We start from the raw sequence: 13,393 nt of genomic DNA on the forward strand, positions 1-13,393 counted from the left end.
GAGGGAACAGCTCGGGGGTGGCTTCACTGTGGTAGCGGGAGCGAGGACCGAGCGTTGTAACGGGCGAGGTCCCGCAGGGGGGAAAAAAAAGCAAAGCTTCACGTCTCTTCCCACACCTCCTCCGCTTTCCTCTCCTCACTTGTCGAGCTCCCATTCCAGCTGTTGGGCGGATTCTTCCTACAGGGGAAAGTTTCTAACTCTGAAAGTTGCCGCCATCAGGGTCCCAGTGAACGGAGCTCATTGCGGGGAAGATGAATATCTGGCCAGATGTGATTCCACCCGACTTGACTCACTAAAGGATTTGTAGACACCTCAAAACATCGCCTCCTACTTCTAAAACGGGCCCGATGATGTTCCCTTGTTTCACTCGTGGACTCGGTTTCATGATGCCGCACACTCTCGGAGTCTGAGCGTTGACAGGTGGGATTTCTCACTTGTTATTGAATGAATTACGTAGTTTGAAAACATAAATTGGTTGAAGGGGAATTGCGATGGAATAATTAGCACGCTTTAAATTTTACTGCAGACGACAAGCTTCGTCGTCAAGTTTCCTGAAGTAGTTTGTTTCACATTGTTGAAATCTATCTCCTTTACATATTTGTTAATACTCAATGATTTTGGCGTTCACCTGTTCACCTCCATGATTTATTGCCAGTGGCATATTTATTGCCAGAAGCTGATGGTAATAATCTGTGAAACCTCAGGTAGAGCCTGTGCCCTACTGAACTGTGTGGTATTTTAGAACAGTTCTTTTGCAAGATCACCAATTACATTCAAGTTACAATCAAAAGTTCACGAGATTGATCCCTGGGATGGCGGGATTGCCATATGAGGAAAGATTGAAAAGACTAGGCTTGTGTTCACTGGAGTTTAGAAGGATGAGGGGGATCTTAAAGAAACATATAAAATTATAAAAGAACTGGACAAGCTAGATGCAGGAAAAATGTTCGCAATGTTGGGCGAGTACAGAACCAGGGGCCAGTCTTAGAATAAAGGGGAGGCAATTTAAGACTGAGGTGAGAAAAAACGTTTTCACTCGGAGAGTTGTGAATTTGTGGAATTCCCTGCCACAGAGGGCAGTGGAGGCCAAATCACTGGATGGAGTTAAGAGAGAGAGTTACATAGAACTCTAGGGACTGGTGGAATCAAGGGATATTGGGAGAAGGCAGGCACGGGTTATTGATTGGGGCGGTCAGATTTAATGAATTTGATTAGATTTTTGAGGAGATGATGAAGGTGATCAATGAGTAGAGAGCAGTGGATGTAATCTACATGGATTTTAGTAAGGCATTTGGTGTAGTCCCTCATGTTAGGCTGATCCAGAAGGTTAAGATGTGGTGACTTTGTCATTTGGATTTAGAACTGGCTTACTCAGAATGGTGGAAGGGTGTTGGGCTGGCTGCAGATCTGTGACCAGTGGAATTTCGCAGGGATCTGAAATTGGAGCCTTTGTTGTTTGTGATTAAATATAGATATAGATATAGATATATATATATATAGATATATAGATAACTTGGAGGTAAATGTAGATGGGTTGGTTAGTACGTTTGTGGACAACACCAAAATTAGCGGAGTTGCGGATAGAGAGGAAGGCTGTCAAAGTATTCAGCTACAGAAATGGGCAGAGAAATGGCAGAGAGTTTATTCCAAGGAGGAAGTATGATGTGTTGCGCATTAGAAGGTCGTATTTAAGAGGGTGTATGGTTAATAGCAGGGCCCTTAACAGCATTGAAGTGCAGAAGGATCTTGGAGTCCAAGTCCATACCTCACTGAAAGTGGCAACACGGGTAGATAGACTGATAAAGACGGTATATGGTATGCTTTAATGCGTAGAGTGGTAAGTGGCATATGGTATGCTTGCCTTTGTTGGTCAGGGTACTGAGTCGAAAGGTCTGGAAGTCGTGTTACAGCTTTTGGACTTTGGTTAGGCTGTATTTGCAGTATTGTGTGCAGTTCTGTTCGTCCCATTACAGGAAGAATGTGGAGTGGGTGCAGAAGAGGTTTACTAGAATACTGTCTGGGTTGGAGGCTATGAGGAGATGTTGCACAAACTTGGATTGTTTTCTCTGGAATGTCACAGTTTGAGGGTTGATATGATAGAAGTATACAAAATATGAGAGACATAGACTTTGTAGACAGTCAGAATTATATTTGCATGGTGGAAATGTCAAATATTAGATTGCAGATCTATAAGGTGAGCAGGACAAAGTGTAAAGATGGCCGGGGCAAGTTTTATATACAGGGAGGCAGGTATATGTCATGTGCTACCAGGGTGGGTGATGCAGGCAGACATGATAGTGGCATGTAAAAGGCTTTTAGATAGGCACATAGATATAGTTCATATGCAGGTGTAGACATCATGGGCTAAAGGGTCTGTTCCTATGCTGTATAAATAAAATGTGAAACTTAGACACAATGACACATGGACCCTATTGTAGAGCTGCTGCTGCAGCTCCAGCAATATAGGTTACATTCTGTCATGAGTGCTTCCTGCAGGTACTATTGTTTCCTCCCACACTCCAAAGTTGCACATGTTAGCAGGTTAATTAGCTGCTGTATATTACTCCTATTTTTTTTGTGGGTGGTAAAATGTTGGTAGAGGTGATGCGAATGTGGGGAGAATAGGTTGCAGGGAAATTAGCCTGGGAATTGGAATTCCCAGTGAGCCAGCTTAGACTGGATGGGCCAAACGGCCTAATTTCTTTAGGAAATATGAAATATATAGATTCTGTTCATTTTTAAAGCAATTTGGTTCTTCTGTACATTTCTAATGTGAAGTCGAAAGGCTGGTTCCCTGAAATTGCTGAATTTAATATCGAGTCCTGAGGGTTGTAAGATGCATAGTTGGAAGACGAGTTGCTGTTCCTTGAGCTTGGATTATGCTTCAATGAAAAAATGTAATAGGCTAAAGGTGGCAGTGTATGGAGAATTAAAGAGGCAATTAGAAGTTCAGGATCATTTCTGCTGACTGAACGAAGGGATTTCATGATGTGATCGTGCAATTTGTTTCTCAATTTTAGCTGGGACCACATATGAGGACTGAAAGCAGTACAGTAAATTGAAAGATGCATATGTGAAATGTTGCTTCACCTGGAAGGGTAGTCTTGGTGCCTGGATATGGAAAAGGATGGGTGTGGAATTGCATTGAAGATCGTGAAAATTATTGAGGATAACCCCTTGAATGGAGAGATGGATAGGGTAGAATGGGTACACTGGCGGTCAAGGGGTACACGTACTGTTGAATGTGGTAGGAGATATGGCGAGAACAGAAATGTGGGGAAATTGGGATGCAGTTGAGAGCCATGTCAACTATAATGAAGGAGAAATGAAAATCACCTTGTGTGTGGAATATGTCATTATTGGAACAGATACATCAGCACATTCTCTAATCGGACACATTACAGCCCTTGGGGCTTAACACTGGATTTAAAAAATCCTGTAACCAGCCTTTGCCAATATGTTATATTTTATTTCTTCATAGATGTTCCTTAACCTGTTGAATAATTCCAGCATTTTTAATTTCAGATTTTACAGCAATGGCAGTGTTCTGTATCTCAATTTTAGGCTTTTTTTTTGTTTGTGCTGTTCGCACTCTTCTCCAGAAAGATAATCTGTAATTAACCACCATCACTAAATTGGAACCATGGTTTACAATCCATCTGAGACATTCTCTTGGTTTTCTCCATCTTTGTGCTTCTGTCCTATCGCAATCGGACTTAATTACTCATTCTTCCTAGTTGGAATGAAAGATTGACCTGAAACATGTACATTGTTTCTCTTTCCACCTGTTGCCCATTTTGCACTTCTTACAATTGTTTATTTGGATTCTAGTCATGTGCAAATTGTATTTGTTTTTCTTTGCCATGATTCTAAATTGCCTCTGTTTCCTTTAAAATTAATCTTATTTGTTAATTATGAGTGAGTAGTAACATATTTGAGCTACATCTCCCTGCTGTTTCTAGACCTCACTATCTCCATCGCAGGTAACAGACTACTGACCGACATCTACTACAAACCCTCTGACTCCCATGGCTATCTGGACTACACTTCTTCCCACCCTGCTTCCTGTAAGGAGTCTGTCCCCTACTCCCAATTCCTACGTCTACGCCGCATCTACACCCAGGATGAGGTGTTCCAAACCAGGGCATCGGAGATGTCCTAACTCTTTAGGAAACGGGGGTTCCCCACTTCGACTATAGATGAGGCTCTCGCAAGGGTCTCCTCTATATCCCGTAGCTCCGCTCTCACTCCTCATCCCCCCCCCCCCCACCTCGTAACAAGGACAGAGTCCCCCTTGTCCTCAGCTTCCACCCTACCAGCCGCCACATGCAACAGATAATCCTCCAACATTTTCGCCACCTCCAATGGGATCCCACCGTTGGCTACATCTTCCCATCTTCTCCCCTTTCGGCTTTCCGCAGAGACCGTTCCCTCCGTAACTCCTTGGTCAATTCGTCCCTTCCAACCCAAACCACCCCCTCCCCTGGTACTTTCCCTTGCAACCGCAGGAAATGCTACACTTGTCGCTTTACATCCCCCCTCGACTCCATTCAAGGACCCAAGCGGTCTTTCCAGGTGAGGCAGAGGTTCACCTGCACCTCCTCCAACCTATTGCAATTGCTGTTCTAGGTGTCAACTGCTCGACATCGGTGAGACCATGTGCAGACTTGACAATCGCTTCGCCCAACACCTCCGCTCAGTTCGCATTAACCAACCTGATCTACCGGTGGCTCAGCACTTCAACTCCCCCTCCCATTCTGAATCCGACCGTCCTATCCTGGGCCTCCTCCATGGCCAGAATGAGTCCCACCGCAAATTGGAGCAGCACCTCATATTTCGCTTGGGTAGTTTACATCCCAGCGGTATGAACATTGACTTCTCCAATTTCAGATAGTCCTTGCTTCCTCCCTCCTTCCCCTCCCCTTCCCAGCTCTCCCACAGCCTACTGTCTCCGCATCTTCCATTCTTCTTCCCGCCCCACCCCACCCCCACATCAGTCCAAAGAAGGGTCTCGACCCGAAACATCACCTATTCCTTCACTCCATAGATGCTGCCTCACCCGCTGAGTTTCTCCAGCAATTTTGTCTACCTTCGATTTTTCAAGCATATGCAGTTCTTTCTTAAATATTTGAGATACAAGTCTTTAAACTTCATTAAGCATTCAAATGACTACTATGACGTATTATCTCCGTTTCATTGGATTACCACCTCTTATTTTAAGCATGTAAGAAGGAACTGCAGATGCTGGTTTAAAGATAGACATAAAAAGGTGGACAAATTCAGCGGGACAGGCAGCATCTCTAGAGAGAAGGAATGGGTGACGTTTCAGGTCGAGACCCTTCTTCAGACTGGTTAGGATAAGGGAAATGAGAGAGATATAGATGGTGATGTGGAGAGATAAAGAACAATGAATGAAAGATATATATAAAAGTAACGATGATAATGGAAATAGGTAATTGTAAGCTGTTTGTAGGGTGAAAATGAGAAGTTAGTGCAACCTAGGCGGGGGAGGGATAGGGAGAGGGAATGTCGGGGCTCCCTGAAGTAAGATAAATCAATGTTCATACCACTGAGCGTAAGCTGCCTAGGTGAAATATGATATGCTGTTCCTCCAACTTGCGTTTTGCCTCTGACAATGGAGGAAAAGTGTTACTTGTATCACCTAGAATGCTACTAATGAGTTTACTGGGTATGCCATAGTCATGGTAGTTCATGATTAGTGAAGTGCAGAGCTCTTCCGATATCAAATAGGACAAATTAATTTTTATTGGCATTCAATTAATATACCATTAGTATGAAATTGGGCTTTTTAAAATATGGTGAATTAAAGGATACCTCAAAGTGCCATTCTCAAAAAATGTATAAAATGTTTACTGATGTTGATTCATTGCAGTTTTCCTCATAGCCCATGATTTTGGTCATGTTTATAATCCTGCTTTAGAGAGGGTTCCAAGAAATTTGTTGTTAAAATGATTCACAAAATAAACTTTGGAATAGGACCAAGCATTAGCCATCAGATCTGATGACAGCATTGGAAGCGGAGTAATGCAACATGTTATTTTGTGGTTCTATTAAAAATGTATTTAAAGCTATAAATTTATGCTGTACTTCAGAAGCTCGCGATTTCAATCGTCCGTTGTAATACGATGAATTGTTAATGGTTTGGGTTTAAGGGTTTAAAGTTGGAATTGATTTTTAAATATTTTAAAAGATAACATTTTTTTAGTTTGAAATGTAAAGGTTAGGTATTTAGCAGTTTTATTCTTTTTTTTCACCCTGACATCCTTACTAATGTAATGTTAAATGTATTGATATAATGCGCATATTTTTTGTTTGCTCATTTGAAATAAAACTTCTGTGCTAGAACACTGAACCTTTTTGCACAGTGTCCATGTCCATGTTCAAGGTTGAATAACAAATATGGAGAAAAATATGTTCAAAATCAGACTAAAAGGATATAAAATCATTCAACTGTATTCAACTTGCCATTACCGCTTATGCCATTGCAATAGATTTTAGGTTTCAGCCAAATGAAATGCTGGTATGATACTAGTTTAATTAAAGTAGATTAAATTCTACATAGAATGCATTGTGTACATTTGGAGAAACTAGATAGCACTCCCGGTGGCTCAGCACTTCAACTCCCCCTCCCATTCCGAATCCGACCTCTCTGTCCTGAGTCTCCTCCATGGCCCGAATGAGCAGCACCTCATATTCCGCTTGGGCAGTCTGCACCCTAGTGGCATAAACATTGAATTCTCCAATTTCCGGTAGCCCTTGCTGTCTCCTCCCCTTCTCAGTTCTCCCTCAGCCCCCGGGCTCCTCCTCTTCCTTTTTCCTTTCTTCTCCCCATCCCCGCCCCACCCTACATCAGTCTGAAGAAGGGTTTCGGCTCGAAACGTTGCCTATTTCCTTCGCTCCATAGATGCTGCTGCACCCGCTGAGTTTCTCCAGCACTTTTGTCTACCTTATATTTATTTTGGAATAGAAGCATCCATTGTTTTATCCCGTAGTTGGTGTAAACTAAACATGGTTAGAGACAAAGGTATAGTCATTGTTACCAGCCCTGTACAATTTTATGTGTATTACTGATTTGTGAAAGTAATTACATTTTAGTTGCTCTTTTGTCTTATAACAAGACTTACAAGTGCAGAAAGTTGAAAGAATAATTCTGCTCCATTGGTTATTATGTTCCAGTGGTCTTAATGTTACGATTTTTGCTAATAACATTAATTGTAAACTTAGTCAGAAATTTGATCTTATTTTAGTCTGTTGTGTAGGGCTTGCGCTGAATGTAGAATTAATATGAACCATAATTGTATTCCTTTTTCAAAGATCTTAAATTCAACTGTACCAAGATCACTAACTGAATGATTTTTTGAACTGAACCTAAATCTGGCAGGTTGGTTGTTGATTTAAGAAGTTGTAATTCCAACAGAAAAAAAAAATCATAATGACACTTCACCACTAGCATAGTTATTAATTGAAGGATACTTGAGTTGCATAAATAGTTTGACATCTTTTTTTTTAATTGCTGAATATAGTAATATGCTAGTATGGGATTATTAGTACAAGGCCCCGCAAGCAATCTTAAAAACAATTCTATCCTATCTATCAAATGTGCTTCACAACTCCTCTGGTCAGAATACCTTTCGACAAGAAACATGGCTCGCTAGATTTATACAATTAAAACCTATAGGAAATTACATGGACTGTATATTCTTTAACATTTTGTATCCAATTTTCAATATCTTCAATTCACTATTTACTTGGGGAAAAGTTTACTACGTTTTAGTCATACGTAAACCTGTGGTTTTTGAGTTGGAATTCAGATCCAAGTGCACAAGACTTCCCACTGGACTTGGTGTAAAGTCTTGCACTGAACCACTGTCGTTATGAGCTGAGGGAATCAAATCAAAACATTAACATTTTAAAATGTAATTACAAATATCTAGAAGAATTCCAAATTGCTTAAAATTAAGTGGTAAATAAAATAAATCACATGATTGCATCTACTTTTATATTTACTCAAAATCAGTGACCTCTTACAAATTACCAGGGTCGTACTGCTTGAAGTTGAGGGGGCAAACATAAATTGCATCTCTTCCCTCAGCTCATAACGACAGTGGTGCAGTGCAAGACTTTACACCAAATCCAGTGGGAAGTCTTGTGCACTTGGATCTGAATTCCAACTCATCTCTGATCTCCCCGTTCAATGCACAGGCATAGAATTCAGAGCTGACCTATGAGGGGTCCGTTGCCATTCTCTGTTTTACTGGTTGAAGAAGGGTACAATTCAGCCCACTAATTCATGTGTTTGACACTTGGTTTCTGTCCTTTAAATAGGTGGCACTTGACATGTTAGTCTTAAGTAAAATGGACCATCAATCAAGTGGGCTGCTTTCTCATAGATAATGTACAATATCTTGCATGTTATTGGAGATGTACTTATTCAAGCAAATGGATCCCGTTCTATCATATGCTTAACTTGGTGCCGATGATAGAACGGTTTTGGGGTGTCAGGAAGTGATTCGCTTACCATGACATATCCAGCTTTCTCGTCATTTGGCAAATCCATTGTCTCAGGAATCAATCTGGTGAACCTTTATTGCTCCCTACGCTTGCTCCCATCAGAGCAAATATATCCTTCCTTTGGTAGGAAGACTACACGTGGACACACTGTTCAAGGTGAAGTTTCTCTAGATCTCTATATTATAATTTCTAGCAAGATACCTCTTTTTTTCCCCACAATTGCATTCTGATTAACTTTTAGTAATTTGTGTACAAGGACACCCAGGTTTCTCTGGACACCATCTTTCAATCTCCCACCATTTTAAAATACTCAGCTTTGCTCTTTTTTTTTTGCCAAGGCAGTGACCTTGCACTTTTCCACATTATTTTCCACTTGTCATGTTCTTTTCCATTCATTTAGCCTGTTCATATCCTTGGAGGTCTTTTTGTCCTAATAGACTGCACTGCCACATAGTTTTGCACAGTCCAGATTTTTTTTTACTTAATCACCTCATCTTAATCGTATTGAATTGTTGGGGCACAATAAACAAGTTCGGTATTTGGAAAAATGCAAGAAACCATGTGATTTGTCAAAGGTCATTTGTGATAAAGAGAAAGTGAATGGAGCACTGGTTGTATAAACTGTATGAATTGTTAACTATTCTACCAATTAATTAATCTAGAATTCTGTCAACTCAGTAGCTTCCTTTTTTATTCTGCTGTTCACACACTACTTACACAGTCCCAGTTCTAGTGCAGTTCATTAATCTGCAATTATGAGATATTCAAAAAGTTAAATAATTATTTTCATTCATTCCTTAATGTGTTTGCTACTGGAATAAGAAAATATTACGTGTTTGAAACATTTTCTAATCTTTATTTATAATTTACGTTTAAAAATATATTTAATCTGAGGAATGGGGGTGCCAGGTAGCGGGAGACCGGGGTGTAACAGCGAGGAAGAGGGGGCAGATGCAAGTGGGAGACGGGAGGAGAGACTGGAGCAGCAGAGAGAAATTTTCTCCAGTTGAGCTGCGATGTGTGTACAGACCTGCGTTTCATCCCTAGTCAGGATTGAACCCGAGTCTCCGGCGCTGCAAACGCTGTTGAATTGCTACTGGACCGTTCCCGTCCTCTTCCAAGTGTTGACGGGACACTGGCCTGGAGCAGTGGCGACCCCAGGCTTACAGCCAGCGCGGAGAAGAAGCACTAACTCCAGCTCAAGTCTGCTCCAACTCCCGAGGAACCTGTTCCCCGACGGGCTGGGGACCGTCAGCTGCACCTCTCGACTTATCCAGTGGCTGTCGGTTAACCCCCTCGGTGCCGGCGAAAGCCGAGCACCAATCATCAACGGGTTTACACATAAAATGCTGGAGTAACTCAGCGGGACTTTGGAGAAAAGGAATAGGTGACGTTTCGGGTCGAGACCCTTCTCCAGAGATGTTGCCTGACCCGCTGAGTTACTGAACTTGTTTAACACTTCAGTTTAGAGTTTTTAAGAGCTCTGTAGACTGTTGATATGTGCATGTGTAAAGCTGCTTCTGAAACTAGGTAATGGGTGGTTGTGTAAACACAGATCTGTCAGCATTTTCACATTGGGACATGAAGAATCACTGATCAGGACCTGTTTTCATTAGAAATGATGCACAAACTTGTATGTAGATTAGTTTCATGTTGCATACTTCCTCATGACCTAAAAGGCCTTTCAGACCATCTAGTTGAAGCATTCCACTGATAGCCATTCACCCATTATTTCCTTTTAACCTATTTTCTCTCTTTCATTCCCATCAACTCCTAATTGATTCTTCTGCCATTTACCGACACAAAGTGCAGTTTACAGTAGCCAATTGATCAACCTTAGGAGGAAGTCGGAAACCCACACAGTCATGGGGAGAATTTGTAAGCTCCACGCAGGCAGCACCGGAGCAATTTGGCTGCTGGAACTGTTCATTAACATATTTGAGATTAACATAAGGGTCGAAAAGATGTAACTGATCCAATTGAAGAACTGAAAGTAATCTTTTTAAAGAATCACCAAACCCAGATTCAGCTATACTTATTTGTTAAAAGAAACTTGTTCTAAAATTATGCCTTTGTATCTTATCAGGTCAATGAATGTTTTGTATCAGAGCCGTGATCACTTTGCGTTTGTGTCAGCAATGTACTCATCAAGGATATGACTCAAGGATATAATGAAGAAAAGGGCAATAGGTCATGGAAAAGCTATAGAATGTGTCATCAGATTTTGAAGAAGTGGGGAATGATGGGATGGATTCGAAGACTACAGAAAATGAAACTGTGGGAACAGATGCTGAAATAGCTTCCAGTTTTCAAACAGGTAATGAAATCATATTGGACATTGCTACGACAAGAGTATTATAGCTGTTTTTGATATAGTTTATTAACAGTGCTCCAACTTCATGATCATTTAAGGATAAGAAGTATTTTCATGCTACCTACCTGTATACTTGGAGAAACATTTTTTATACATGAAGTGCCGCAGTACTTCAGTGGGTCCAGCAGCATCTATGGTGAACATAGATGGGTGACCTTTTGGATTGGGCACCTTTGTTCCAACACTGTTGAATTAATCCAGCACTTTGTGTCTTTTGTAGTAATTAATTAGTAAGTGATGATGAATGTAACAGTCAAATACCCACTTTGTAACTGTTTTAATGTTATGAATCAATTATGTTTATAATTTAGTATATTTCTTTCTCAGATGTAATGGAAGCAGCAAGTCCATCAGTTATACAATCCAAAGTTACAAATGAGGAGGCCACCACTTCTGGTGTGAATGTTGAATGTCGAATATGCGGTGATAAAGCTTCAGGGTTCCATTATGGCGTACATGCCTGTGAAGGTTGTAAGGTACAGTGGATTATGTGTGTGACGTTTTACAAGCAGAAATATTCCTCACAATTCATGTCAATGTGAAACTAATGAGAAATTGAAAATTTATGTATAAAGACTGAAAATTAATTTAAATATAGTAATATACATCTCATGCATAATATATTACTGGACAGTTTCAGCAAAACACAATTACTCTTTATTGCTTGTTTTACTGCAAAATATTTTACTGCAAAACAGCAATAAAAGACAGAAGTAGTCAAAATCCTAATTAAACATTGAATGTCAAAAAATGGCATGTCACAATAGGCTGGGCTATACACATTAACTGTGCGTTAGATAGATAAAGACGCTTAACTGTCGCATTAGAGTCGTACAACATAGAAACAAGTCCATTAGTCATGCCATCCAGGATGCACCATCTACACAAGTTGTTTTCCTCTTTCTCAGTTCTGTTGAGGGGTCCCAGATCCAAAACTTGAATTGTTCTCTCTCCATAAATACTGCCTGACCTACAGAATTTTTCCAGCATTTTCTGTTTTTTTTTAAATTTTAATTAAATATTGTTCCATCAATGAATGTTAAAACTAAGCTCCAGGCAAAGTTCTGCTGCATGTCCTTTTGACAATTTTGGTTTTGGATATTTTACTTGCTTTTAAGTGAATAACACAGATTCTTGTGATAGCATGACATGAAATATATCCCTGCTTATTCACTGTTGTTTTGATTGGTCCTCCTGGTGTTCTTCAATTGAATTTTCCAATTGTTAATCTCACTGGTTATGCTCCAGAGTATTTCATATTTTGTGGAAGTTACTGAAGCTCCAGTGACTTGGAGGTGCACATCAGGTCATCTTCAGGGACTTTTTTTCTTCCCGTTTCCTGATACAATGTTAGCAGGAGGACAAAGCAATGACATGGTTTAGAGATACAGTACAGTGGTGGCGCCTAACGGCAGCGGCTCGACTACAGTAATCTGTCTTTTTTTATTTTTGTCTTGTTAAATGTATGTCTTGAGTTTTTTATTATTATTTTTTAGCTGTGTATATGTAGCAATGTTACAAAATTTTGAGATTTTAAAAATCAAGTCTGCAATTTATCCCATCAGATAAAGCATAACAATAAGTTTAATTTGACACCAAATTCACTTTCATATCTCAAGTATTAAAAAAGTTATGGCCATTTTCATACTCGGAAATTAGCATCTTGTTCCCTATTGATTTTCAATGGACATTACAAAAAAGCTGTGATCTTGGATAGTCAAAAGCCCATTTCTTAAGGAAGGATTAACATTTTTAAATAGCCTAAGTGTCCAAAGATTATTCACAAATAATTCACAATATAACATGATTTTTATATCTAATTTACATTAATTTATAGGCCAAATGGAAGGAATTTAGTGTTCAATAGCTGTAAATAAATGCCCATTTAAATCGGCTTTCTAGTGGGTTTCTGTGAACGCGCTGGTTTAGAACGTTGACATCGCGCTGGATTAGTGCCCTCAAATGCCGAGAAAAATACTGCGGGATATAAACAGCCCAAAATGAACTACTCGCTATAGATAACTTGATATATAGGGTTATATATATGCCCCATTTAATGTAAAAATAAGGTACATACCTTTAATTGTTTGCTTTATAAAACCCTGGGGCTGCGAGAGGTTGCGGAATCAGACAGTAATTTTAAAATTATTATAACTATATTATCGAGGCCTGTAAAACTAATAATACCTTTTGCGACCGGGTCTTGCAGTGATTTTTCGTTAATGATTTACTAGGCTGAACATCTGCGATTAGTACAGCCTAGTAAAAATCGCGTTTTAAACCCGCCCCCTCCAAACAGCGCCAAAATCGCGGACCTGGCTGTGGGCAGATTCCCAATGACGATTCAGGTAGGTTTTGTAACATACCTAGTATATGTGATGGGGTGGGCTGTGGGGGAAACTGTTTTAAATCTCTTCCCTGTCCGGAGACCCGACTATTCCCTGTCGGGTCTCGGATGTCGTTGGGCCTAACATCGTGGAGCCGGAG

The 13,393-nt window shown here is 40.3% G+C and overlaps 1 protein-coding gene across 1 annotated transcript in view; it reads left to right on the top strand.

Annotated features, from left to right (window-relative positions):
* Positions 1-2: 2 nt before the first annotated feature.
* The window catches only part of LOC129708630 (peroxisome proliferator-activated receptor delta-like), a 39,427-nt gene continuing 26,036 nt past the window's right edge, over positions 3-13,393 (top strand). Inside the window, exons 1-3 of the mRNA XM_055654506.1 lie at positions 3-420; positions 10,619-10,849; positions 11,234-11,382. Of these exons, the coding sequence (XP_055510481.1) occupies positions 10,780-10,849; positions 11,234-11,382 (219 nt within the window). The 5' untranslated portion in view covers positions 3-420; positions 10,619-10,779. The remainder of the gene's footprint in view (positions 421-10,618; positions 10,850-11,233; positions 11,383-13,393) is intronic.

This window comes from Leucoraja erinacea, chromosome 24 (genome assembly GCF_028641065.1).
Source record: "Leucoraja erinacea ecotype New England chromosome 24, Leri_hhj_1, whole genome shotgun sequence".
NCBI lineage: Eukaryota > Metazoa > Chordata > Chondrichthyes > Rajiformes > Rajidae > Leucoraja > Leucoraja erinaceus.